This window comes from Dendrobates tinctorius, unplaced genomic scaffold (genome assembly GCF_039654945.1).
Source record: "Dendrobates tinctorius isolate UK_male_01 unplaced genomic scaffold, ASM3965494v1 ptg000008l, whole genome shotgun sequence".
NCBI lineage: Eukaryota > Metazoa > Chordata > Amphibia > Anura > Dendrobatidae > Dendrobates > Dendrobates tinctorius.
In genome coordinates this window covers 42061180-42088675 of record NW_027361676.1, presented here as the reverse complement: position 1 = coordinate 42088675, position 27496 = coordinate 42061180, and the positions used below count along the sequence as shown (strand labels likewise).

Sequence of the window (27496 nt, the reverse complement as noted above, 5' to 3'; positions counted from 1 at the left end):
GCCGTGGGTTTACTCTAACAGGCGACACACAACTCTCTTCATACACCCAGGTCTATAAACCCATATTCCCAAAATGTAGGAACAATACCTGAAGCTAAACCAGTTAGTGTAACGACCAGCCATCCTGACCAAGCATCGTAGAGACTTTTTGATAATTCCCATGAAGATTCCTTCTTCTTACTGTTAATCTAGAGGACAAAACAACACTTTTTAGAGCAGATATCAAGGTCTACAGCAGACATTTATTTTTAACATCGGGGACCTACATGAATACGTGAACATTATTTTAATAAGGTGCTACAATGTGGCAGGAAGACGACCTTGGCTAGAGGGGGAAAAAAAAAAAAAATGATGTCATCATTGTCATGGGCAATAAAAAGACAATCACACTTTAAAAAAAAAAAAAAAAAAAAGTATTTTTAGGACTATAAGACACCCTTTTTTTCTCCCAAAATTTTTGAGGAAAATGGGGGTGTGTCTTATAGTCGGAATATACTTACAAATATTGTGGCGGCAGCAGGAGTCGGGCAATTCTGCAGCGGTCCCGATCCGACACTGCCAGGCAATGATCACACTCCTGGAGCGGCTGGTGCAGGCAGCTTCGGCGGTGGTGCTCTGTGGTGCTTTATGAAAGCCCAGAGGCCCCGCACATCCATTGCTGCAATGCAGTGGCCTCTGGGAAAATGGCCGCCTCAGGATGATATCTCGTGGTGCTTTGTGAAAGCCCAGAGGCCCAGCACATCCATTGCTGCAATGTAGTGACCTCTGGGAAAATGGCCGCCTCAGGATGAGATCTTGTCGCCGGGATCTCAATCTGAGCATGCGTCGCCCCCCATGGCCATTTTCCCGGAGGCCACCACATCACAGCAATGCTCGAGCATCACCGCCAAACCTGCCGCAACAGCTGGGATGGGATTTCCCATCTCGTGACTCTGCTCCACCAGCGCTGCTGATCCCCCCCAGGTAAGCTGAATTCGGACTGTAAATACTGTTTCTCTTTGTTCGAAAAAGGCCACAAAACAACAACAACAACAACAAAAAAAATCTTATTAACATGAGTATTCAGATTAATGAAAAGGTAATTAATGTGTTTTGGCACTATGCAGTTTCTCAAAACATGGATAAAGAAAACAATGTCCAACCAGCCGCTGTTTTTTTTTTAACCATTACAGCTCTGTGCTGCTGCAGCCTTTTTACTTTTCTCTACACAAATTGCTACTTTTTTTTGGAGAAACAGCCATTTCTCCTGCAACGGTCAATCATAATGGTCACGTGGCTTTTCAGATCAAAGAGCAATTTCCCTGCAAAAATGAGGCGATTCTGCACGGAAAATATAAAAAGACTGGAGCAGCACAGCGCTGTTGTGGCCTATAGCCGTAGAATAATTTCCGCGTTTAAAACCCAGCCTATGTAATTACACAGGGAAACCAGAAAAAGACAGCAGTGGTTAAAAAAAAAAGTGAAGGAGGCTACAAAAACAACTCAAGTGCAATATGGTCTTGTCTGGTGAAGGGGCATATCACCCGCTGCAGACCAACGGGTGAAAAACGACGAAAACCAGGCATGGAAACGATGGGTTCACTGTGCTGCTGATGAAACCAAGTGAAAAATCCAAGTGAAGATTTGTGTGTGTTTCATTACCAACGCGTTTCAAACGTGTTGATAATAAACCGTACAGGAAAATCTTCTGTCTCCTGCACTCTTCAATGGCTTTCATCAGCAGCGCAGTGAACCCATTTTTTCCCTGATCGGTCATGTAGTGGTTAAAAGGCATAGCATAATGGCTGCATGTGTAATAACACCTGCTTTGTCGAGGTTCTGCAAGGCCACAGACACCTTTTAAAAAAAGAATATGCAATCAGAAAATTTAACTATGGTTTTAATAATTTTTTGGCATAAATGCTTTAGTTTTACATATTTGGCATCTTTATTAAAAATTAGAACTGTTGCAATTTTCAAACTGGCAACTGGGGCTTTTTGAGACTTATACTACCTGTTCTTTACAGGCAACTTATTTACCTGCAGATATAGTGGTAATCTGCAGGCAAATTGCATTTAAACCCGGTGTAACTGCATTACTCGAAGCGCAGCTGCAGAGAAAATGATGTGTTTTTTCCTCCCACAGCTGCTGACTTCCAGTCATTGGGATGGTGCAAGGAGCAGTTAATGTCATCATTCACTACACATTGAGCGCCCAGTAATCGTTCCCTGGGACTTTACACAAGCACTAGAGCAGGCTGTCAAAGTCCTGGGGTACAGGGCGCTCACTGTGTAGTGAATGGTGACTGCTCTCTGCACCTCCCCAATGACTGGAAGCGGACAGCTGTGGGAGGATAAAGGCACACAATGTATTTGTCAGGTGGGCAGTCTCTGACACCCACCAGAAAAAAAGCATTAAATAAAGGCTAAAACAAATCAACATGTATTAAGATTTCAAAACTACCGTACTTGCTGTGCATATGTTCAGTCTTTTAACTGCTTCAGGCGGCTTCTGTCTGAAGGTTGCTCACTAGCTTACAATAGATTAAAAAAAATGCCGAAAACCAAAAAAGGGTGCAAAGAGGACACACGTCTAAGAAACGTCATGTGCATGTACCCTAAAACTTAATCTTCTGCCTGTTGCTGCGCTAACAGTAAGCCAGCTAAACACAGGATATATTTTCTTCTTCCATACATCAACAGTATAAGTAAAAAACTTTGCAATCTTATTAAAAAAAAAACACCTCTTTCACCACTAGGACTGATCATTTATTCTCAAAATTCTTAATTCATGGGTAAAATCCGATTTCAGTGAACAGAGATTTTCCAGTGACTGAGATAGATGACAGTTGGTGCTTATAAAGATCTATGGAGAACGGTAACTGTTGTGTCAAGGCAACTTGCAGGAGGATGTCTAAACGCCTGTAGATCCTTCCTCTCCACAGATTTTACAAGTATCAACTATCGCAATAATAGGAAAATCTGTCTTCACTGAATACAAATTATACCCATGAATGGAGAAAGAATGATCAGTTCAGGAGAAGAAAAAAGCAGATTTCTCTAATAAGATACAATATAAAGTTTCTTAATTTCACGTGCATTATTGTTTAAATAAAAAATTAAAACAATGGTTACACTACAAAACGCTATTTCCCTGCACAGTAACCTTATAACTACAGGTAAATGGCGTTTGTTGATGTTACAAGTTCCATTTAAGGAAACCCACATGAATATTACCAACTATGTCTGTACTTAAGCTCATTATGAAGGAGGAGGAGCTGGGGAGCATCACCTATTGTATTATCCTGTGTTATCAGCTGTGTATAGAGGGGTTACTTCTCATTGTAGTCCTGTCCATCATAATGAGTCTCCTGAAAACACTTTGTTATGAGCACATACACAGCTGGACGAGAACATTAGCAACAGCGCTGCACTGCATCGCATGTGTAACAAACAGCTGCTGCCAAGTGCTACAGAACAGCTCCGATTCTTTTGAACATGTAGTTTGGTCTCTCATCAGTCAAGTGAAAATCTCTCCTATTAACCAGAATTGTGGGGTCTCCGATCATACAACACAAATTGCAATGTCTGTTTAATCAGATAAATATCAATATAAGCCCTCATCCACATATCCATGATGCAGGTATATGTTCTAGCCATTGTTTTTTTCATGGATAGAACTAGTACCATAGATTACAATGGGTATATGTCAAATATACATGCACTATGTGCCCATGCAAAACTCACAGAAACATGTCCACTTTCTTTTCTGATAAAACGGATGAAAAGTGCCAATACAAGTCTATAGGACGGTGAAAAACAAGCACAGCACACGATGGCATTTGTGTGCAGTCTGTATTTAACATTAAAAAGGATAGGAGAAACTGTGTAATTTGTTTATCAATCTGTGAAAAACATGGATGACGTACGCATTTAACTCCTTACTGCCAGCTGATGGAATAGTACGTCAGCTGGCAGTATCCCCCGGCGGTGAGCACACATCTTTTCAGAGACATGTCAGCTGTTTTGAACAGCTGACAAGTGCCCGCAATAGGTGCGAGTGGAATCGCGATCCACTTGCGCCTATTAACTAGTTAAATGCTGCTGTCAAAAGCTGACAGCGTCATTTAAATGGCACTTCCAGCCGCCAAGCTGGAAATACACGCACCACTGACCCTCGTCACGTGATCGGGGGTCATCGGTGCGTCAGCATAACAACCAGAGGTCTCCTTGAGACCTCTATGGTTGTTGATGCCAGATTGCTGTGAGCGCCACCCTGTGATCGGCGCTCATAGCAACGCAGTAATTCTGCTACATAGAGGCAATCTGAGCATCGCCTCTATGTAGCAGAGCCGATCAAGCTATGGCAGCCTCTAGAGTCCCATGGAGGCTATTGAAGCATGCCAAAAGTAAAAAAAAAAAAAAAAAAAAAAAAAGGTTTTTAAAAATACGAAAAAAATAAATAAAAAAAAAAAAGTTTAAATCACCCCCCCTTTCGCCCCATTCAAAATTAAATAAAAAAAAAAAAAAAAATCAAACAGACATTAGGTATCGCTGCATTCAGAATCGACCAATCAATAAAAAAAGGATTAACCTGATCGCTAAACTGCGTAGCGAGAAGAAAAAAAAAAATCAAAGCGCCAGAATTATGTTTTTTGGTCGCCGCGACATTGAATTAAAATGCAATAACGGGCAATCAAAAGAAGGTATCTGCACCAAAATGATATCATTAAAAAAGTCAGCTCGGAATGCAAAAAATAAGCCCGCATCCAACCTCAGATCACACAAAATGGAATCGCTATGGGTATTGGAAAATGCCGCAATTTCTTTTTGTTTTTAGCAAACTTTGGAATTTTTTTTCACCACTTAGACAAAATAGAATCTAGACATGTTTGGTGTTTATAAACTCGTAATGTCCTGGAGAATCATAATAGCAGGTCTCTTTTAACATTTAGTGAACCTAGCAAAAAATCCAAACAAAAACAAGTGTGGGATTGCACTTTTTTTTGCAATTTCACCACACTTGGAACTTTGTTCCCATTTTCTGTTACTCGACATGGTAAAACCAATGGTTTTGTTGAAAATTACAACTCGTCCAGCAAAAAATAAGCCCTCACTTGGCCATATTGACGGAAAAATAAAAAAAAGTTATGGCTCTGGAAAGAAAGGGAGCGAAAAACGAAAACCAAAAAAGCTCCAGTCATTAAGGCGTTAAAATATGGATATGTGAAGGCAGCCTAAGCTTGAGTGTAAATAGATCTCTCCAAAATCTGGTAGGTCTGCCAATTGCCATCATGAACCAGACTATCATGCAAAACAGCAATTTAATTATAGGAAAGAGTGTTTTCTACATCCAAAAAAACCCCATTAATAAAGAGACTTCAAACCACCAACAGCAGAGTAAGCCCTCATTCACACCAGTCGTGGCTCCAAAACAGCTGGGAATCTGGAAATTAAAAATTTTATCTCTGTAGGTTTCACTCCCTTTTTCTTTGACTGGGGTTTGAGCACAATCACATTTTTACGCAAAAAACGCAGCATTTTACTGACCCAACAAAATCAATGAGATTTTTAAAATCTCATGCACACGCTGGTTATTTTTGATTTGCAGATCTGACGTTTCATACCTGCAGCATGTCAATTCTTTCAGCTATTTTGCATTTTTCGTGTCAAGAGACACACTTCTGATGTAGAAATTTCTGCGACAAATACTTAACATGCGCACATACCCTTTCAAATACAGATGCAACATACAGACCAAACTGCCGTGTATAAGGTGTTAAGGGCCTCTCCAGTAGTCACCATTAACAGCTAAACTAGCCATCATGAAGTCCAAACCTAAATACATACCTCCCAGACTGGCACAGTTCCTCTGATGTCTGCACGGTTACTCTCAAGAGCCACGATCGATTGCAACCAATTATTGCAGCGCCTGATCCGGCTCAACGCTGCGGAAACGCTTAAAAAACGCAACGCGAGCACACTGCCTTAAGGCTTAAAAGAAGCTTCCAAACAAATTTAATGCATTTTTGGCTTTTTGTGCCAATGCATGCGTTTTTAAATGCTTAGAAAACGCAGCATGCTCATTATTTTCCGCATAGCTGTGCATTTTTAGCCATTTCCAATGTTCCCAGAAACCGGGCAAAGAAAAACGCATAAAAAAAGCGCGGAAATAAAAAGCCCGGTTTCTGGGAAGGAGTCCGGTTTTCTAAGCGTTTAAAACTGCTAACGTGGGCACATAGCCTAAAGCGAGGTCAGCTAAAATGTAATGCAGGATAAATATAGTAAAGCAAAATAAACATACAACAGTATCTACTTACCCTTCTATGGCGTTCTCGGTCTTTACACTTCTCTCGCACCCAATCAATGGTATGGAAGTCATCGTATGTGCCAACCCCTGGAATAGGTTCATCCAACAAGTCCAGCAGGTGAGTGGAGCTGCTGATGGATCCGCCGTTTGTCATGGTGTAGTGTGTTCCTACGAAGCAACAGAAATTTTATTGGGGAGCTGCTGTAAAGAGGTATATTTAGGGGAGTGAAAAATAAGCACTGAACTGTACGTTGAGGTAAGATTACCTCTCCTGGTGCGAACAGCTGTATTACATGAAAAGCATAATACAGGACAGTCAGAGTCAGTCATATTTGTCTTTCCGTACCTAAGTCAACATTAAATATTCATGAAAAGTCTTAAGATGCAGGTGACTGGATCATATGGCATAAAACAAGCATAAGCAGGCAAGCATCACTTTCAGTATTTGGATGACCATTTAGACTAATAATTGCTTGTCTACTATCAATTCATTTATCCCATACAGACCTATAAAAGTATCATGCATGGTGAAAGTGGTTTTCTACAAATGGTAATTACAGATGAACCCTAATCAGTAAAAGAGGGATTTTTGGCACTTACAGTAAAATCTCTTTCTTGGAGCCTTCTTTGGGGGACACTGGTTACCATGGGTGTATGCTCTGTCGCTAGGAGGCTGACACTATGCAAATAAGAAAAAGTTAGCTCCTCCCCAGTAGTATACACCTACTGACAGGCCCAAATTACCTCAGTTGGTGCAAAAGCAGTATAAGGAGCGACTATAAGAACTCAACCTATGTACCAACCAAAGCAACAGCACATTGGCCAACACGGTACAACATTAAGGGAGGGTGCTGTATCCTCCAATGAAGGCTCCAAGAAAGATTTTACAGTAAGTACCAAAAATCCCTCTTTCTTTCTCGCTTCATTGGGGGACACAGGTTACCAAGGGACGTCGAAAAGCAGTCCCAAGGGTGGGAAATAAATGTTGAGAGAAGGGTAATTAGGTCAGCCGGTGAGAGACCGCCACCTGCAGTATCTTCCTACCCAAGCCTGCATCAGCAGAGGCGTGAGTATCTACCTTGTAAAATCTCGCGAAAGTATGGAGGAACGACCAGGTAGCAGTCTTGCAAACTTGCAAGGCCGAAAGCTTGGTGACGAACGGTCCAGGAAGCTCCCACAGCCCAGGTAGAGTGAGCCCTCACCGCCGGAGGAGGCTGTTTGTCCTGGACGTGGTATGCCTCCAGAACCGCTGAATGAATCCAACGAGCAATGGTGGATTTGGAGGCTAGAAACCCTTTCCGACAACATTCAGAGACGACAAACAGGGAATCGGACTGACGGAAAGGAGCAGTCCAAGCAAGGTAGATTCGAATCGCCCTGACCAAGTCCAACTTGTGAAGGGATCTCTCCAAGGGATGAGCTGGAGAAGGACACAGAGAGGGGAGGACGATGTCCTCATTGATGTGAAAGGTGGAGGCTACCTTTGGCAGAAAGGCAGGAACCGGTCTAAGAACTACCTTGTCCTGGTACAAAACTAGGAAAGGGGAACGGCAGGACTATGTTGCCAACTCGGATACCCTAAGAATCGAGGTGATGGCAACCAGGAAGGCGACCTTCCATGAGTGGAGGGAAAAAGAAATATCCTGAATCAGCTCAAAAGGCGCACGCTGGAGGGCGCTCAAAACAAGATTCAGATCCCATGGGTCGACCGGAGACTGGTAAGGAGGCGCTATGTGAGCGATGCCCTGAAGAAAAGTCTTCACTTGAGGAAAAGAAGCCAGATCCCTTTGAAAGAGGATAGCCAGAGTGGACACCTGACCCTTTAAGGTACTGAGGGAAAGGCCGGAGTCGAGACCTGTCTGCAGAAAACCCAGAACAGAGGGGAGAGAAAAGGTCATAGGGAACAAACTATTGACTTCACACCACCTAAAGAAGGCTTTCCAACATCTGTGATAGATGCGTGATGACGCTGGTTTCCTTGCTTTAATCATGGTCTGTATGACTTGTGGGAAAAACCTGCGTTCCTCAGTACCGCGGCCTCAACAGCCATGCCATTAAATTCAGAGATCGAGAATTCGGGTGGAAGAGGGGCCCTTGCAATAGAAGGTCTGGACAGTCTGGTAGTCTCCAGGGAACGTCCGTCCTCGAGCATGTTCACTAGCTCCGCATACCAGGCCCTCCGTGGCCAGTCCGGAGCTACTAACAGAACGGGATCTCCTTCTGCCTTTATCTTCTTATGATTCTTGGGATCAAGGGAAGGGGTGGGAACAGATAAGGCAAGCGAAACTGGGACCACAGAATCACAAGAGCGTTGCAACCAACGGCCATCGGATCCCGAGACCTGGCTACATACCGAGAAACCTTGTGGTTTGTTCGAGTCGCCACGAGGTCGACATCCGACATCCCCTTGTCGGAGGGACGAGAATTTATTCTTTGAGTGAGGTAATTTGGGCCTGTCGGTAGGTGTATACTACTGGGGAGGAGCTAACTTTCTTATTTGCATAGTGTCAGCCTCCTAGCGACAGCAGCATACACCCATGGTAACCTGTGTCCCCCAATGAAGCGAGAAAGAAAGGACAGTCTGCACAAATAACACCCGTTTGCTGCGATAGAACAAATTCATGACTAATAACACTGGTCAACAGCATTTTTGGTGCCAAAGATATTTCATCGAATTTAGGGTATTTTTGGGGTGCTGATTCTGAATATGTCATCAGTTTTGCCAGATTGGCTCAAGTTTTTGAGATTTTTGGTATCTTATTTATAGCACTTGTTGGTAAATGCGACGCATCATCTCATTAATTTCTTTGGATTAGTACTTGAACTGAGCAGTTCTCAATATAGTTTTGTGTTAATTAGTGTTCTAAAAGTTTGTTCATAGCTTGATTTTTGCACTAACTTTATGTTGTTGTCTGTTTTCCAGTGAAAAGCATGAACTCATCAAGAAGAAGTTGTCTTAACGATCCAGACTCATTCTGTTACATTTGTGGTGAATACACACTGCCAAAACATAGAAGAAACATAACAGACTTCGTAAAAAAAGTGTATTTTGCCTATTTTGGGGTTATGCTTGGGGACCAAGACAAGTTTTGGGCACCACACATAGTGTGCAAAGCATGTATCGAATTATTACGAAAATGGAGCAAAGGACAAAGAAAAAGCTTCAAATTTGGTGTTCCAATGGTGTGGAGAGAGCCAAAAAATCATCATGATGACTGTTATTTATGGTAAACACAGGTACAGGCACATCTTCACAATGAGGGACAGGCCTTCTTGCAGATTCCATGTTACTCCCATTTTCGTTTCTTATGCTTATTGAATCCTTGCACTTGCACTGCACAGAAATAACAGTCATCATGATGATTTTTTGGCTCTCTCCACACCATTGGAACACCAAATTTGAAGCTTTTTCTTTGTCCTTTGCTCCATTTTCGTAATAATTCGATACATGCTTTGCACACTATGTGTGGTGCCCAAAACTTGTCTTGGTCCCCAAGCATAACCCCAAAATAGGCAAAATACACTTTTTTTACGAAGTGTGTTATGTTTCTTCTATGTTTTGGCAGTGTATATTCACCACAAATGTAACAGAATGAGTCTGGATCGTTAAGACAACTTCTTCATGATGAGTTCATGCTTTTCACTGGAAAACAGACAACAACATAAAGTTAGTGCAAAAATCAAGCTATGAACAAACTTTTAGAACACTAATTAACACAAAACTATATTGAGAACTGCTCAGTTCAAGTACTAATCCAAAGAAATTAATGAGATGATGCGTCGCATTTACCAACAAGTGCTATAAATAAGATACCAAAAATCTCAAAAACTTGAGCCAATCTGGCAAAACTGATGACATATTCAGAATCAGCACCCCAAAAATACCCCAAATTCATTAAAATATTTTGGACACCAGAAAAAAATTTTTTTTTCGTTGACCTGTGTAATTAGTGATGAGCGAGTATACTCGTTGCTCAGGTTTTCCAGAGCATGCTCGGGTGTCCGAATATTTTGGCGTGCTCGGAAATTTAGTTTTCGTTGTCTCAGCTGCATGATTTGTGGCTGCTAGACAGCCTGAATACATGAGTGTAATGCCTGTTTCTTAGGGAATTCCCACATGTATTCAGCCTGTCTACAAGTCGCAAATCATGCAGATTAGACGACGAAAACTAAATCTCCGATCACGCCAAAATACTCGACCCGAGCAACGAGTATACTCGCTCATCACTACTAAGAATGTATTTCTGCTGAATGTCTACTATTTATAAGACATGATGGGTATAACATCCACACCGATTAGGAGTCTGGCTGGGTAGGCCGAGAGCATTGTTCATCACATCTAAATACTAATGGGTTCAGAATTGGCGAAATGGTGATAATTTTGTGTTTCCTTAAAGAGGACCTTTCACTAGTTTTTGCATTTTAACATGGCCACTTAATGGAATATAGTGGATGCAGACCTGAAAGCCGGGGAGTGGAGTAAGGCAGAGGCAGAGTTGTGTGTCATTACAAACCAGGGCTGTGGAGTCGGAGTCGTGGAGTCGGAGCTCATTTTGGTGGAGTCGGAGTCGGTATAAAATGGACCGACTCAGACTCCTAAAATATATAATAAATTGGGTACAGTAGTTCAATGCAGAATGTGCTGAATATTTTTTCATAGGAATTTGGGAAAGTTATGAAATGTCCTATAAATGACTGTTCTATTCCTGATCTAAGGCTACATTCACACACAACGTTTTTCCTGCGTTTTTTGAGGATACGTTTTTCAGTTGCAAAAGCAGATCAGCTTTTTACAAAACCGCATCACCTGAAAGGTTTTTGAGCTCATAGATAATGTTTTCAATAGCAAAAGCAGATTAGAAATCTGCTCTATCTATATATCCATTTATCCATATCTGTCTATCCATATCATATCTGTACCAAAAAGAATGAAAGCCGGATAGCACAAAGACTAAACACTCCTTTTTTTTAGCAGCAGTCAGGTACACCTCATAGCTGCCCAAAAGGACGCTCAGGACAGGCATTGCTCGTCTTCAGTAACATCAACTGATAGTTGGAATAAATAGACTGCATTCATCACATCTTCTTAAGGTGCAGGCTTTATTTTCAAGTGTAGGTATATATACACACACACACACACACACACACACACACACACACAGTACAGACCAAAAGTTTGGACACACCTTCTCAAAGCGTTTTCTTTATTTTCATGACTATGAAAATTGTAGATTCACTCTGAAGGCATCAAAACTATGAATTAACACATGTGGAATTATATAATTAACAAAAAAGTGTGAAACAACTGAAAATACTGTATGTCTTATATTCTAGGTTCTTCAAAGTAGCCACCTTTTGCTTTGATTTCTGCTTTGCACACTCTTGGCATTCTCTTGATGAGCTTCAAGAGGTAGGCACCGGAAATGGTTTTCACTTCACAGGTGTGCCCTGTCAGGTTTAATAAGTGGGATTTCTTGCCTTATAAATGAGGTTGGGACCATCAGTTGTGTTGTGCAGAAGTCTGGTGGATACACAGCTGATAGTCCTACTGAATAGACTGTTAGAATTTGTATTATGGCAAGAAAAAAGCAGCTGAGTAAAGAAAAATGAGTGGCCATCATTACTTTAAGAAATGAAGGTCAGTCAGTCCGAAAAATGGGGAAAACTTTGAAAGTGTCCCCAAGTGCATTGGCAAAAACCATCAAGCGCTACAAAGAAACTGGCTCACATGAGGACCGCCCCAGGAAAGGAAGACCAAGAGTCACCTCTGCTGCGGAGGATAAGTTCATCCTAGTCACCAGCCTCAGAAATCGAATTGCAGGTTAACAGCAGCTCAGATTAGAGACCAGGTCAATTTCACACAGAGCTCTAGCAGCAGACACATCTATACAACAACTGTTAAGAGGAGACTTTGTGCAGCAGGCCTTCATGGTAAAATAGCTGCTAGGAAACCACTGCTAAGGACAGGCAACAAGCAGAAGAGACTTGTTTGGGCTAGAGAACACAAGGAATGGACATTAGACCAGTGGAAATCTGTGCTTTGGTCTGATGAGTCCAAATTTGAGATCTTTGGTTCCAACCATGTCTTTGTGCGACGCAGAAAAGGAGAACGGATGGACTCTACATGCCTGGTTCCCACCGTGAAGCATGGAGGAGGAGGTGTGATGGTGTGGGGGTGCTTTGCTGGTGACACTGTTGGGGGATTTATTCAAAATTGAAGGCATACTGAACCAGCATGGCTATCACAGCATCTTGCAGCGGCATGCTATTCCATCCGGTTTGTGTTTAGTTGGACCATTATTTATTTTTCAACAGGACAATGGCCTCAAACACACCTCCAGGCTGTGTAAGGGCTATTTGACCAAGAAGGAGAGTGATGGGGTGCTACGCCAGATGACCTAGCCTCCAGTCACCAGACCTGAACCCAATCGAGATGGTTTGGGGTGAGCTGGACCGCAGAGTGAAGGCAAAAGGGCCAACAAGTGCTAAGCATCTCTGGGAACTCCTTCAAGACTGTTGGAAGACCATTTCTGGTGACTACCACTTGAAGCTCATCAAGAGAATGCCAAGAGTGTGCAAAGCAGTAATCAAAGCAAAAGGTGGCTACTTTGAAGAATCTAGAATGTAAGACATATTTTCAGTTGTTTCACACTTTATATAATTCCACATGTGTTAATTCATTGTTTTGATGCCTTCAGAATGAATCTACAATTTTCATAGTTATGAAAATAAAGAAAACTCTTTGAATGAGAACGAAAAGGAGATGAATCCAGCGAGCCAAGTTTGAAGTACATAAAAAATCTTTTTCTTTATTTCAAACGTAGATTAAAAATATTTATCCATAGCAGCATATTATAAATATAGGCAGAGATAGGAAAAATTACTGCTGTAAAGCGCACGGCAAGATGCGTTTCGGCTAAACCTTTATCATTGCCATAATACACATTGCTATTTTTCTGGGATATAAGAAGGAAAAGATCCTAAGACAGGTGGTGCTATAGTTGATTAAGCGTTAATAGATCACACTTGTGAGCATCCACCTATAAAATTAACTATTTAAAAACAAGTGTTAACCCTAACAAAAGCTAATACACTAGCAGCAATTTTTCCATATATTTTACAAATATTTTACAATACATGATATGACAGAATATATAAACAGAGATTTTTTTTCTCATGTTATCCTCCACAATACTTCCATAATATAATTTTTACTCAAAAAAAAAAAAAAAAAAAAAAATATATATATATATATATATATATATATATATATATATATATATATATATATATATATATTTATGAACTTAAGACAGAGCAGGTTATAATTATTAACATAAGAATCATAATTTTAGGATTTTTAATACATTCTAATTAAATCTTGTCTATTGTTTAAGCCAATTGGCATCCTAGTTTCCAAAGTAAAAATCCAAGCAGATTCTCTGTTAAGTAGTTTACGTTTTCTATCGCCCCCTCTGGTAGACCGTGTTACTAACTCTATTGCTTTAAACCTGAAGCTATCAAAATTGCCAGAATGATATTGTGAAAAATGCCTGGAGACCGCTGATGGATTGAAGCTGGAGGGGTTAATAGCATCAGAAATGTGTCTTCTAATTCTTTTCCTCAGTTTTCCCGTTGAATTTATTGTTGGCAAGAGCTCCTGTCTTATCTGTTGCTGAGAGCCTATACAGTATAGCAGCTTATCTTTTGAACCAACCGGGTAAGCTGGCATTTTTTCTTTTTCTTTGAATGAGAAGGTGTGTCCAAACTTTGGTCTGTACCGTATACATGTATACAGTGTATTACATATTTACAATTTATTACAGTTTTTTGTGTTCTAAAGTTGTATTCCAATAAATAGATATTATGTTCTATCTAAATATCTTGATTATTGGATCATAGAAATGATTAAATGTCTGATGTTCACATTGTACCACAATAAATTTTTCACTTAAATATAAGCAATATATGTGGGAGTCGGAGTCGTGGAGTCGGAGTAAGGGAAATTGAGGAGTCGGAGTCGCAGGTTTGGCTTACCGACTCCACAGCCCTGTTAAAAACACCCTCTGCATCTTCAGCTTTCATCCCACAGCACTATCAGTGTGTGGGGAGTGGGTATAGAGTAGAGCTGACATGAGATTACAGCTGTTTGTAATGAGACACAGCTCTGCTCAGCTCCTCTCCCCACATTGCTTGTGATCACAGTAGATTGCCAGCAGTAGGAAGAGCAGGGCTGAGTGCCAATAAGGCCAGTTTCACATTCGCGCTTTTGAGCGCAGTGACGGCCTGCGCACGGCCGCCGCCAAGCCCCGCCTCCACCAGTATCTCCGCCTCCGGGCGCATGACGTTGCATGCATCATGCGTCCCCTATCTTCATCACAGAGGGCGCAGGCCGTGCGCAGTCTGCGCACAGTCTGCGTTTGGCGGCGCATGCGTCCTTTTGACGGTGCACCGAGCACAACCAAAATGCAACAGGTTGCGTTTGGCGCTGCTCGGCGCACCGTCAAAAACACGCATGCGCCGCCAAACGCAGACTGTGCGCAGACTGCGCACGGCCTGCGCCCTCTGTGATGAAGATAGGGGACGCATGCAACGTCATGCGCCCGGAGGCGGAGATACTGGTGGAGGCGGGGCAGGGGGCGGGGCTTAGCGGCGGCTGTGCGCAGGCCGTCGCTGCGCTCAAAAGCGCGAATGTGAAACCGGCCTAAATGTATCACACACAAAGTTGGATCCAATGTTCTCTGTGGGGGGGTTCCCTGCATGATGCTCCTTATGCCTCTTTAGTCTTAGTGAAAATTAAAATAAAGACTTTCAAAGCTAATATTGCTACAAACAGGGATGTGAAACAAAAAACAAAAACAAAAAAACACTATTTCATATTCAGCTCTTCATCCCCTATTCCATGACATAGCCAGTTAGTGACAGGGCCATTTTTTTTTTTTTTTAAATCTGACCAGTGTTACTTTATATAGGAATAACTCTGGAACGCTTCAACATATGTTTTTTCGTGACATTTGTACTTTATGAGAATGGTAAATTTAGGTTGATAAGTTTTGAATTTATTTATAAAACAGCAAAAAAAAAAAAAAAAAAAAAAAAAGTGTCAAATTTTTATAAATTTGCTATTTTCAAACTTTTTTTTATAGGGACCTGTTCAGTTTGGAGATGACTGGGGTTTCTACATACTGGAAAACCACAACAGTTATTTTAAAAAACGCACATCTCAACGAATTCAAAATTGGTTTCAAGTATTTTATTAACCCTTCGGTGCTTTTCAGGAATTATTGCCAAGTGGCATGATAAACTTTTTCATTTCTATTTTTACCATATAAATTTTGATAACTTTTTAACAGGTTTCTATAGCCGGTAGATGCTAAGGCGTTATTTGGCCATGAACTGCCATAGCAAACATCAGGACAACACAATCAAGATCTGAAAGTGCCAATTGGGTTAAAGAGGAAGCCCCCACACTCTCTTAACCATTTAGATGCTGTAGTCACTATTTACAGCAGCATCTAGCGGGTCAAACTGCCATGGTCGGTGCCAAGCAGGATTGTCACTTATCGGGGAGTGCTACTCTCCTGTATCGAAGGGTCAGTAAAAAGACGTATTGGTGGTCATTAAGAGGTTAACATACTAAAACTAATGAAAGTTTCTTTAAGTCAGTAGACACTAGGGTGTGAACTAAGGCTAGTTTCACACTAGTGCTTTTGAGCGCAGCGACGGCCTGCGCACGGCCGCCGCTAAGCCCCGCCTCTGCCGGTAGCTCCGCCTACCGGCGCATGACGCTGCATGCGTCCTGTGTCCCCTATCTTTGTCACTGGGGGCGCAGGCCGTGTGCAGTATGCGTTTGGCGGCGCATGCGCCTTTTTGACGGTGCGCCGAGCGCAACCAAACTGCAGCAGGTTGCGCTTTGGCGCAGGTCGGCGCACCGTCAAAAGGACGCATGCACCGCCAAACGCATACTGCGCACGGCCTGCGCCCCCAGTGATAAAGATGGGGGACGCAGGACGCATGCAGCGTCATGCGCCGGTAGGTGGAGGCGCAGCAGGGGGCGGGGCTTAGCGGCGGCCGTCGCTGCGCTCAAAAGCGCTAGTGTGAAACTAGCCTTAAAAAATCAAAAACAAAAAAAAAAAACAAACAAAAAAACTTGAAAGACAGACTATGTTCACATGCCAGACTTGATGAGGGGGCTTGTTGGAGTCAGATGCTCCAGGTTCATTAAAAAGTCCACGCTTCTTAATGAATCCGGAGCATCCGACAGTGGAATGCGCCTTGCCACAAATCCTACTTCATTCAAAGATTGGAATAAGATGTCCTTGGTACGCAACAGATCGTCATGAATTAGACGAGCTGTAGTGCCTCCGCCCAATTTAATGAAGCTAGGCAAAACAGAAAACACCCCAAAAAAAGAAAGCTACATTTTTGCACAACTCCACATTGAACAAAAATGTTGCTAATTTGCATGTGCCTTGAGCCTCATCTCCGCTGCCTAGCCATTGGATCCCTCATCCACTATTTAGTGTGCACAGAGACTAAAACGTCCTGCCCTAATGATTAAAGCACTTTGTTTTTCCAGCGCTGGAGAGGCGCTTTAAATGTAAGCCCCCAGTTATATACTCACCCTCTGGAGTCTTCATCGGTTTCCGGAGCCACTCAGGGGTCCCGCTGTGCCTTCTTGTGACTGTAGCTTCTGACTGGCCTGAAGTCAGAAGCTGTGTCACAATCTCTCAATACAAGTCTATGAAAGTCAGAGCAAGGCTCTCAGACATATTGAAACACAGGAGCTGCAGGCAGGTCACTTTTCGCCAGAGACCAACGGGAGCAGCAGCAGAGAAAAGAAAAAAGCCACTCCAGCGAAAGCCACTCCAGCGGTGCAGTAAAAAAAATTCTGCAGTGGGGCTTTCAGTCACGTCAAAATGTCAAGTGACAATATTTAAAAAAAAACCAAACAAAACAATCTATTCTATTGTACTTTTCTCACGATGAACGCAAAGCTTACCAAAGAGCCCTAGAAGGTTCTCCAGTCTCTTCCTAGACTGAATGGTGGAAGGGGGATCTAAGGGCTCCCTGCAATGACAGCTACAGCGAGACAGTGGTGGGGTTCCCAAATTGAGGACAGTTCTCCAGGATCTGGGACTGTTCAGAGGTATGGTGCATATGGGAGGCTGTCAAGTTTGGACGAGGAGACCTGTTGCTAGTCTGTGCTTTGTAGTCAATGATAGGAGTGTGATACATTGACATCTGAATTTAACCTTAGGCCGCATATACACACCACCTTATTTTACGTCAGAGTGTGATCAAACAAAACATCGGATCACACTCAGTCTGATTTTTTCCTTTCCTCGGACCAGGTCAGTCCGAAGCGAAAAATTGCAGCATGACCAAGTTTGATCTGATATTTGCATTGCACTCGGCCATGCAAGTCAATGAGTGTGTGGAAATCTGCTGGGTGCAGCTTCGTCAGGGGAAGTCGAAGCTGCACCCAGCAGCGATCCACATGGGGCTCCCCACACTGCCCTTGTCTCAGAACTATCTTCCTCTGACGGCCTGACGCTCCATGCTGGACTGCTCTCTATGGTGATTCCACTTTTCCCATTTATATATTTTGGCATATAATTTCTGCCTCCTGCATTTTCCTCCAGTTCAGCCTTCCTGCCTATCCTTATAGTGGATGGTTTTTTGCTCCCTCTCTACAGTGCCCTTTGGCCTTTATTAGGCCTCTTGGAGTGAGTGTTGGTATATTATTTTCTCTTATCACTATAGTGGATGTTCATCTCACTCCTTCCTTTACAGGGCCACTTACAGGGCCCCTTGTTTTCTTCTGAGGCCGCTTGGAGTGAGCGTTTGTATGTTATTGTTTTTCTGGGGACGTCCAGATTTGGGGTCATTGGGTCATGTCTTATGTATTATGTACATTTAGGCTAACATCTTGTTTTTTCAACCGTATGGTTTCTGTCTATTAGTACTTATTGTTAGACTTACTTGGGGCATCTAGGGGTGTGCTTTGCCTTTTAAATGCTTTTAGTGTGTGTTTTTTTTTCTGTCTTTCAAGAAAATTTATATACATTTTTTCATATACCTCTATTGTCTTGGGTGTGCACCTAATATGCTGGGTTCTTTGTTCTCCTTATTGAGATATACACACACGTGGTCAAAATTATTGGTACCCCTCATTTAATGACAGAAAAATCCACAATGGTGACAGAAATAACCTGAATCTGATAACAGTAATAATCAAAAATCTATGAAAAACAAACAAATGAAAGTCAGACATTGCTTTTCAACCATGCGTCCACAGAATTAAAAAAAATAAAAATAAATAAAAAACTCATGAAATAGGCCTGGACAGAAATGATGGTACCCTTAACTTAATATTTTGTTGCACAACCTTTTGAGGCAAACTATTCCTGTAACTGTCAATGAGACTTCTGTACCTCTCGACAGGTATTTCGGCCCACTCCTCAAGAGCAAACTGCTCCAGTTGTCTCGTGTTTGAAGGTTGCCTTTTCCAGAAGTTTCTAAAGATGATCAATAGGGGCGTGGCCTGGCAGGCAATGTGAAAGGACTCAGGGTCTGTTTCTCCCTCTGGTGCCTGGAGTAATCCCCGCAGATACCACGGATATCCTCGGCCAGAGGAGCAGATAGATAAGGGGGGAGACTACCTGCAGCTGCATTCTGAAGCCCTGGTGAGGAGCCATGACCCGCCAGAGACAGAAAGATGCAGGAAGGGGAGATGTACTCAGCTCACAAGATGGAGCTGAAGCCAGGAAGGAGGTGGAGAGAGGCAACACTGAATGTCAGAGACGTATGGAGGCTGCAGCTAAGCTGAAGAAGTTTGCTAGAACTGAGGAGGATTCCCTGCGATCTGGAGGTAAACAAGGGGAGGAGGAGGAGAATGATTCAGAGGGTTCCCTGGGAGAGATGGGGGAGGACGAGGAACAGCCGCAAAATGGAGGAGCTGTGGTGGGGGCAGGTGAGACCCAGAAGGCAGGGGAGGATTATGAGAATCCCACACTGAAGGACATATTTGCCGCGGTCTCCTTCTGTAAGAATGCCTTAACCACACTGACACAGCAGGTTCTGGGAATTCAATCTTAAGGCTAAGTGCACACGTTGCAGAAAATTTCTGCACAAAAACCTGAATCCCTTCCCAGAAACTGCACCTATTTTTCCGCGGCAGTTTTTGCGCGTTTTTTTTTGCGCGGTTTTGATGCGGTTTTTTACCGCAGCGGTTTCTAAACGCATGGAAGAAGCCAAAACCGTGGAAAAATCCGCAAAATTAATGAGCATGCTGCGTTTTTTACCGCGATGCGGTTTTTCCGCGGTAAAAAAACGCATCAATGTGCACAAAAAGTGCAAAATGCATAGAAATGACTGTGCACCTTATTTTTAGTGGTTTTATAGTGAAAACCGCGGTAAAAAACGCTAAAAAAACGCTGTGTGTGAACACAGCCTAAGTGGCTGGTTTAAAAAAAAAAAAAAATAGATATGAAAAAAGCTGATACCAGAACAGAAGAGGTAGAAGAGTGGGACAAGCAGAGGACCACATCACTAAACTCCAGAAAGCAGAAAAAAGATTCGCTCAGCAAATCTCTGAAATAGTAGGCAAAAATGATGATCTAGAGAATCGCTCTAGACGTAATAATATAAGGATTGTTGGCCTCCCGGAAAAATCCGAAGGGAGAAACCCCACAGAATTTATGGAAGAGTGGCTCAGGGAGAAATTTGGCACAGATACTCTGACCAAGTTTTTTTGCTGTGGAGCGTGCACACAGAGTTCCCATGCAGCCACAACCACCGGGTAGGGGACCACGCACTATGCTTGCTAAGCTTCTCCATTATAGGGATATAGACATAATTCTAAGGAGGGCGAGAGAGATGGGGGTTCTTGCCATGAATGGTGAAAAAGTAGCTATCTACCCAGACTTTTCTATTGCAGTCCAAAAACAGCGTATGCAATTTGGAGGAGTGAAGAAGCGTCTTGGAGAGCTGGGAGTGCAGCACTCCATGATTTTCCCGGCTAAACTAAGGGTGGTGGCGCTTGATAAAGTGCAATTTTTCATCGATCCCATAGAAGCTAACCAATGGATTGACATTAATGCGCATAAACTCCAGGGGAAGACATGAGCTGGAATTGATTGATTAGTCAAGAGGACTATGCCTGAGATGGTTGGCTGAGGACATATTACATCTTTCAGTGTCTCGCAAGGAATTCTTAACCTTTTTTTTCCTGTCGAATAACTGATTTTTGGTAGGATTCGGCTTTGTTCCTGGTTTTCCTGGGTTTTTTTTTGCCATCGGTTCTTTGGCCCTTTTATTATACGCCTCTTGATCTCCTGAATATGATCTTTAGATCCACTGGCATATGGTTGAGATTGAGGCTTTGGCGGGGCGAGATGATTGAGATTTGGTGGTTGCCCAATGTTGGGCACAGCGGGGGTGTCTATTGTTATAATTTCCAAAATTTGAATTGTATATATGTTTTATTATATTATTGATGATGTTTTACAATGGGATCTTCTATCCTGACAACAGGACTGGGGGGGGGAAGCTAGGAAGATAGTTGCTCTACGTATGCAATTAGATGAATGTAGTAGCATAGTGGTGGGGGGCCAGGGACCAGATTACCCAGCTCTCTTTGAGAGTATATGCACTAAGAAGGGGGGAAGAGGAAGGGACAGGAGGGGGGGATGTGTGAAGGGGAGGGTGAGGGAGGAGGGATGGGTTCAGACAGCAAGGGGGAAAACTACACCGATTAATAATTCCAGTTATCAACACTATGGAAGGGGGGAAAATTAAGGTACTAAGTTGGAATCTTAGGGGTTTATCTGAAAAAACTAAGAGGGCAGCTATATTCAAATATATACAAGACCAGGGCCCATCGGTGGTATGCCTCCTGGAGACTCATCTTTTACCGGACACAACGAGACTCTTGAATAGGCGATGGATACAGAGGGCCTACCACTCTACTTTTTATAGCTACGCAAGGGGGGGGGGGGGTATACTTCAATACAATATGAGGAAATAGAGGTGCATATTGACCCGGATGGGCAGTGTGTAGTCATCAAATGTAAATTATTTGGCCACCTTATGTGCATTGCCGCTATTTATATTCCACCCCCCTACTCGAGTACTAAGCTGAGGGAGACTTGGGAATTCTCAGGAAGAGGGGGAGTATTGCCTCTTTTGATAGTGGGTGACTATAATAATGTAATAGACTCTGATTGGGACAGGAATAGGAGGCCGTTGAGAGTATTGAGTGACACTATAACCCCATTTGGCAATTTAGTTCGGGAAATGGGTTTGATGGACATTTGGAGGGTAAGAAATGACGGGAAACAGTGCTTCTCCTGCTATTCAGCTTCTTATAATACCCTATCTCGCATCGACATGGCATTAGCTGATGAGTTGATGAATGCAGTGGTGGGGGATGTGCGATACTTACAGAGTGATCTCGGACCACAATCCCATCCTTGTGTCCATTAAACGGGAGCGTTTGAGAGGGGGGATAAGGTAAGAGTGGAAGTTACATCCGGCCTGGATACAACATATAAATATGCAGGGCATCATGCGGGAGATTGGGGAATTCTTTGTCCATAATGATGATAGTTAGTACTCACCCTCTGGTGGTATGGGACGCCATGAAGGCATATCTCCGGGGAATTCTATACAGGGATATATGTAGGAGAAAGACACAAACTAAGCGAGATGAGGTGGATAGTCTGGAAGCCCTAACTATGGAGGACATAGAAATGGCACAGCATGCTACACCCGACACCCAACTGACACTTAGGCAGGCACGTGAAAGGGTCAATAGGTTACTACTAGATAAAGCAACTAAGAAGCAGGCTTTTCAGTAGATTAGATTCTACAAAGAAGGGTAAAAATTTGGTCATCTATTGTCGATTATAGCTGCAGCCCAGAGAGGCAGCTCATTTATACATAGTATGGATAGTGCAAAGGGGACAAGGGTTACTGAGACGCCCGACATTCTGGAGGTCTTCGCAGGTTTTTACCAGAACCTCTATTCATCGAGTAGAATGGGAGGGGAAGGGGGTGGGGCGGAGGTATTTCTAGGAACGGGACTGCTTCCGACACTATCTATGGAAGATAGGGATAAGTTGGAGTCTCCTATCACAGTAGAGGAGTTGGAGATGGCTCTGCATGGCATGACTAATGAGAATACAAACACCTAGAAGAAATTCTGCTACCCAAGCTATAATAGTGTTTGAGGAGGCTATGAAAGAAGGGATTTTGCCTGTGTCTATGGAGGAGGCGGTGATAGTGGTGATTCCTAACGACGGTAAGAATCCAGGAATTCCAGATTCATACAGGCCAATATTCTTGCTGACAGCTGATGTGAAAATACTGGCTAAAGTGCTGGCGAACCGACTAACTGGTGTTATTGATACATTGATCCATATGGATCAATCAGGGTTTATGCCCAACAGCAGCCAATATACGGAGCCTATATCTCAATTTGCAGTTGCCAGTCGATAACCCAGGTGGGAGGGTGATAGCCTCACTTGATGCCCAAAAAGTCTTTGACTCTGTAGAATGGTCATACCTGTGGAGACTGCTGCATAGTATGGGCTGTGGTCCTCAATTTACAGCCTGGATTCAGCTATTGTATACTCAACCCACAGCTAGAGTTAAGATTAATGGGGTAATGTCTGCGGGAATACAGCTGCATAGAGGAACGAGGCAAGGCTGTCCATTGTCAACGCTCCTGTTCGCTATTGCGATAGAGCCATTGGCGGCTGCTATTAGACGCAACAAGGCAATAAAGGGGTTTCAATATGGCGATTTGGAGGAAAAGGTGGCCCTGTATGTGGATGACCTTTTGTTATTCCTAGGGGACCCCTAGGCTTCATTGGATCATGCTGTGCAGACCATTGAGGGGTTCGGTGAGATCTCAGGACTGACCATAAATTGGTCTAAATCAAGCCTATTTAAAGTGGACAAGGAGGTGGTATGGACTCAGGAAGACATAGGGGCCAATAAACTACAATGTGTGGAAATGTTTAAATATTTGGGGATACAGGTTTCCCTACCGGTGACTGAGTACCTTAATACTAATCTAGTACCCCTAATGGCAATTCTAAGAACTAAGGTGGACACTTAGAACAAATTAGGCCGGTTTCACATTAGCGCTTTTTCAGCGCGCGCACGGCCGGGGGTAGCTCCGCCCCCGAGCCGGCTCTCTGCCCGGCGTGCCCGCCCCTTCCTTGTAGCTCCGCCTCCTAGCGGACAGCGGCGCCTGCGATCGGCACACCCTATCTTTAGCATAGGGTGCGCCGATCGTGCGCAGGTCGTGCGCTAGTTGCGCTTTGACCTGCGCACTTTTGACGGTGCGCCGTGCGCGCCAAAATCGAACTTTTCGGATTTTGGCGCGCACGGCGCACCGTCATAAGTGCGCAGCGCAGGTCAAAGCGCAACTAGCGCACGACCTGCGCACGATCGGCGCACCCTATGCTAAAGATAGGGTGCGCCGATCGCAGGCGCCGCCGTCCGCTAGAAGGCGGCGCTACAGGCAAGGGGCGGGCACGCCGGGCAGAGAGCCGGATCGGGGGCGGAGCTACCCCCAGCCGTGCGTGCGCATAAAATGCGCTAATGTGAAACCAGCCTTACACTTGGAACAAATTACACTTGTCGGTGGTGGGAAGGATTAATCTACTTAAAATGGTTTTAATGCCCAAGCTTTTATATATATTACACAACTCCCCAATCTGGATACCGCAGAAAAGGTTCAGAGTGGTGAATTCACTGTTTAGGGCCTTGGTATGGGATAAGAAATAACCTAGAATAAGGCTAGAAACCTTGCAAAGACCAAAGGATGAGGGGGGACCGGCACTACCAAATCCGGAACTGTATTTTTAGCTGCCCAAAGTCAACATCTCAGAGGGTGGTCTAATCAAGAGAAGGCAGGCGTCATCAGAGGAGTTCTGGAATACGTACTAAATATAAGCCCGTTGATACTTGGCCTAGAGAATGGGAAGATGGGTGTAATGGGAGATGGGTGTCCCACTCTACAACTCTTACAAGACCTGTGGAACAGACTAAAGAGGGTGAGAGGGGTGACCGGGTTGACTAGATTCACAGTTATATGGGATAATAACCTCCCAGAGATTCGGAAACTTGGGAGACTGGAATGCTGGAAACGTAGGGGGCTGACATTAATGTCTCAAATTATGGGTAACGGGGAGCTGAGACCGTTTGTGCAATTACAGAGTGAGTTGCAGTTGCCGGATTCTGAATGGTACCAATACTGTCAGGTATGGCATGCCATTATGGCTCAAAAACTTTCCAGAAACCTGCAAATACAATCTGACATAGTGTTGGACTATTTATGTGGTGGTGCTGGACTTACGAAAGGGGTAATTTCTAACACCTACAAAGATATATTGCATACACATTCAATGGGGTTCCCACTTAAAGCAAGATCCAAATGGGAGGGAGAGATTGGGACGATGACTGACGAGGTATGGGACAGCGTCCTAGAATATGTCCCCAAACTCACTGTGAGTGAACCAGCTAGGTTGTCCCATCTTTATGTGATCCATCGTGTGTACCGTACCCCCCTTCTGATGTTTAAAATGGGGCTGAGGGACAACTCTGACTGTCCAAGATGTGGGGGGTCTGATGCCGGAATCCTTCATATGATGTGGACTTGTCCCAGGCTATCTGCGTTCTGGTTTAATGTCATTGACAGAATAGAAGGGGCTTACGGAAGTGTTATACCCAAAAACCCACTGGTCTGCATACTGGGATATGTGGAGGAAATTGAAATAGTTAATAGTGCAAAGCTTGCTATAGCCAGACTATTATATGTAGCAAGGAAGCTGATTGCGAGGAACTGGATCAGGAAAGAACCACTTTCTGGGAGAGAGTTTGTGAAAGAGGTGTCTTGTATCATCCAGCTGGAGGAAAGGATATATGCTAAAAGAGGCAATTCTAAAACCTATGAGAGGTTGTGGAATCCCTGGTTACAATACGGTACAGTTAACTGATGGGAATGTGCTATATTTTACAATGCTGGTGTTGTAGATAAACCATTAATACCCGAACATAGGAACATTTCTGTTTTGTATGGTTTGACAATATGGGTAAAGAGGATGACTAATGGTAAATTACGGTGTAAGAGGAATCTTATGGAGAAAAGAGTTACATATGCTGTCTACATGGGGGGGGGGAAATAGGGTTGTTCAATTTGTAAATCTATTGTTTGTGGAAGATTTACTGTATATTCTGTATTTTGAATTCTTATTAATAAAAATCTATTTGATAAAAAAAAAAAAAAAGATGCTCAATAAGAATTAGGCTCATACAAAAACGGATGGTGCGATCTGACACTGACATTCCTTGAGGTTGACGTTCATCTTTAATCTGTTCATAAGTTTTTCTGGGCTCTTTTATTACCACTCGTATTATCCGTCTCTTTGATTTGTCATCCATTTTCCTCCTGTGGTCATGTCCAGGGAGGTTGGGTACAGTCCCATGGAGCTTAAATTTCTGAATAATATCTGCAACTGTAGTCACAGGAACATCAAGCTGCTTGGAGATGGTCTTATAACTTTTATCTTTAACATGTTTGTCTATAATTTTCTTTGTAATCTCCTGAGACAACTTTTCCTTCGCTTCCTTTGGTCCATGTTGAGTGTGATACACACCATGTCACCAAATAGCACAGTGAGTATCTGTAGCCCTCTATACAGGCCCACTCACTGATTCCAAGATTGTAGACACCCGTGATGCTAATTAGTGGACACACCGTGATTTAACATGTCCTTTTTGTCACATTATTTTCAGGGGAACCATCATTTCTGTCCAGGCCTATTCCATGAGTTTATTTTTTTTACATTCTGTGGAAGCATGGTTGAAAAGCAATGTCTGACTTTCATTTGTTCATTTTCCTAGATTTCTGATTTATTACTACTTTTGTCAGATTCAAGTTATTTCTGTCACCATTGTGAGTTTTTCTGTCATTAAACAAGGGGTACCAACAATTTTGACCACGTGTGTATGGAGGAGACAGATTATGGACGGCTTTGTAGATGAGTGTTAGCAGCTTGAAGTGGATACGCTGTAGAATTGGGAGTGAAGGGATTTGCAGAGGGGAAAATCGGAGGAGTAAGGAGGAGAGAGATGGATTAGTCGGTTTTAAAGGACAAGGCAGGGTTGAGAGTTACTCCAATGCAGCAGACTTAGAGTACAGGGGAAAACGTGTTTATTGTGATGGATAGATCAAGTAGGAAAGATAGGCGAAATGGAGGAAAGATGACTCGTAGAAGCGCAATAGTGCGAAACGGCCGTTGTCGCTCTCACACTCCTTTTCCCATTCTCCTATTGAAGAGGTTTTAATCTTTGAAATAAATACGGGATTCTACAGACCGGTGGAGTGCCATCCACTTTTCTTTATGCGTGGACTATTAGTATTGCTATTTTCTGGGTAGACACCTGAAGGTCGAGGTTTTTATGCAGACAGCGTTTTGGTACACCAATGTAAAATTGTGCCTAAGGTGCATTAGCAGTACGGATCGCTTTGTTTGCTTGTGTGGACTTTAGTTTTGTCTATGTTGAGCTCTAGGAAGCGAGAGGAGAAGGGTATGTGTTATGAATGGGTCAATGAGGAGATAAAAACAACACAAGCCAAGTCGCAGAAAACCAGAGAGGTTGGTAACTATGCAGATTGCAGATCCCTGATCTTACCATACAACTAGCAGCAGTCGTGGAGCGTACCTACGATGATCCTAGATACCTCGTCACAACCGGAGAGCTAGATAAGGCCTCTTTCACACTTCAGTTTTTTGCATCAGTTCAAATCCGCCAAAAAGGCAGACAAGCGGATCCGTTCTCAACTGATGTGAACGGATGGCACAGGATCCGTTTTCAGACGGATCCTGAAAATGAGAAAATTTAAACGAAACGCGAGAGAGAGAGAGACACAGAGAGAGAGAGAGAGAGAGAGAATTTTTTTGTCCAGCACCCAGAAAGAATTTCGGGTTAAATTAGTGTCTGGAGGATCCGCCAGAAAAAAAACGTTGCAAGCTCCGTTTTGAAATCTTTGAGGATGGTGACGGACAGCAACTTTTGGCGGATCCTCAAAAAAAACGGATGCAACGGACGGCAATCCGTCACAATCCGCCAGTAATGGAAGTCAATGGGGAAAAAAAACGGATCCTCAAAAGAAAATTGAGGATCCGT

The 27496-nt window shown here is 43.2% G+C and overlaps 1 protein-coding gene across 5 annotated transcripts in view; it reads right to left on the bottom strand.

The window, feature by feature from the left end:
* Positions 1–27496, bottom strand: part of CLCN3 (chloride voltage-gated channel 3) — a 158790-nt gene that overhangs the window by 50779 nt on the left and 80515 nt on the right. For all 5 annotated transcript variants that reach the window (XM_073577234.1, XM_073577230.1, XM_073577252.1 and 2 more), the window contains 2 exons: positions 6300–6457; positions 89–188 (listed from right to left, as the gene is read on the bottom strand). In XM_073577234.1, coding sequence (XP_073433335.1) covers positions 89–188; positions 6300–6457 — 258 coding nt within the window. The remainder of the gene's footprint in view (positions 1–88; positions 189–6299; positions 6458–27496) is intronic.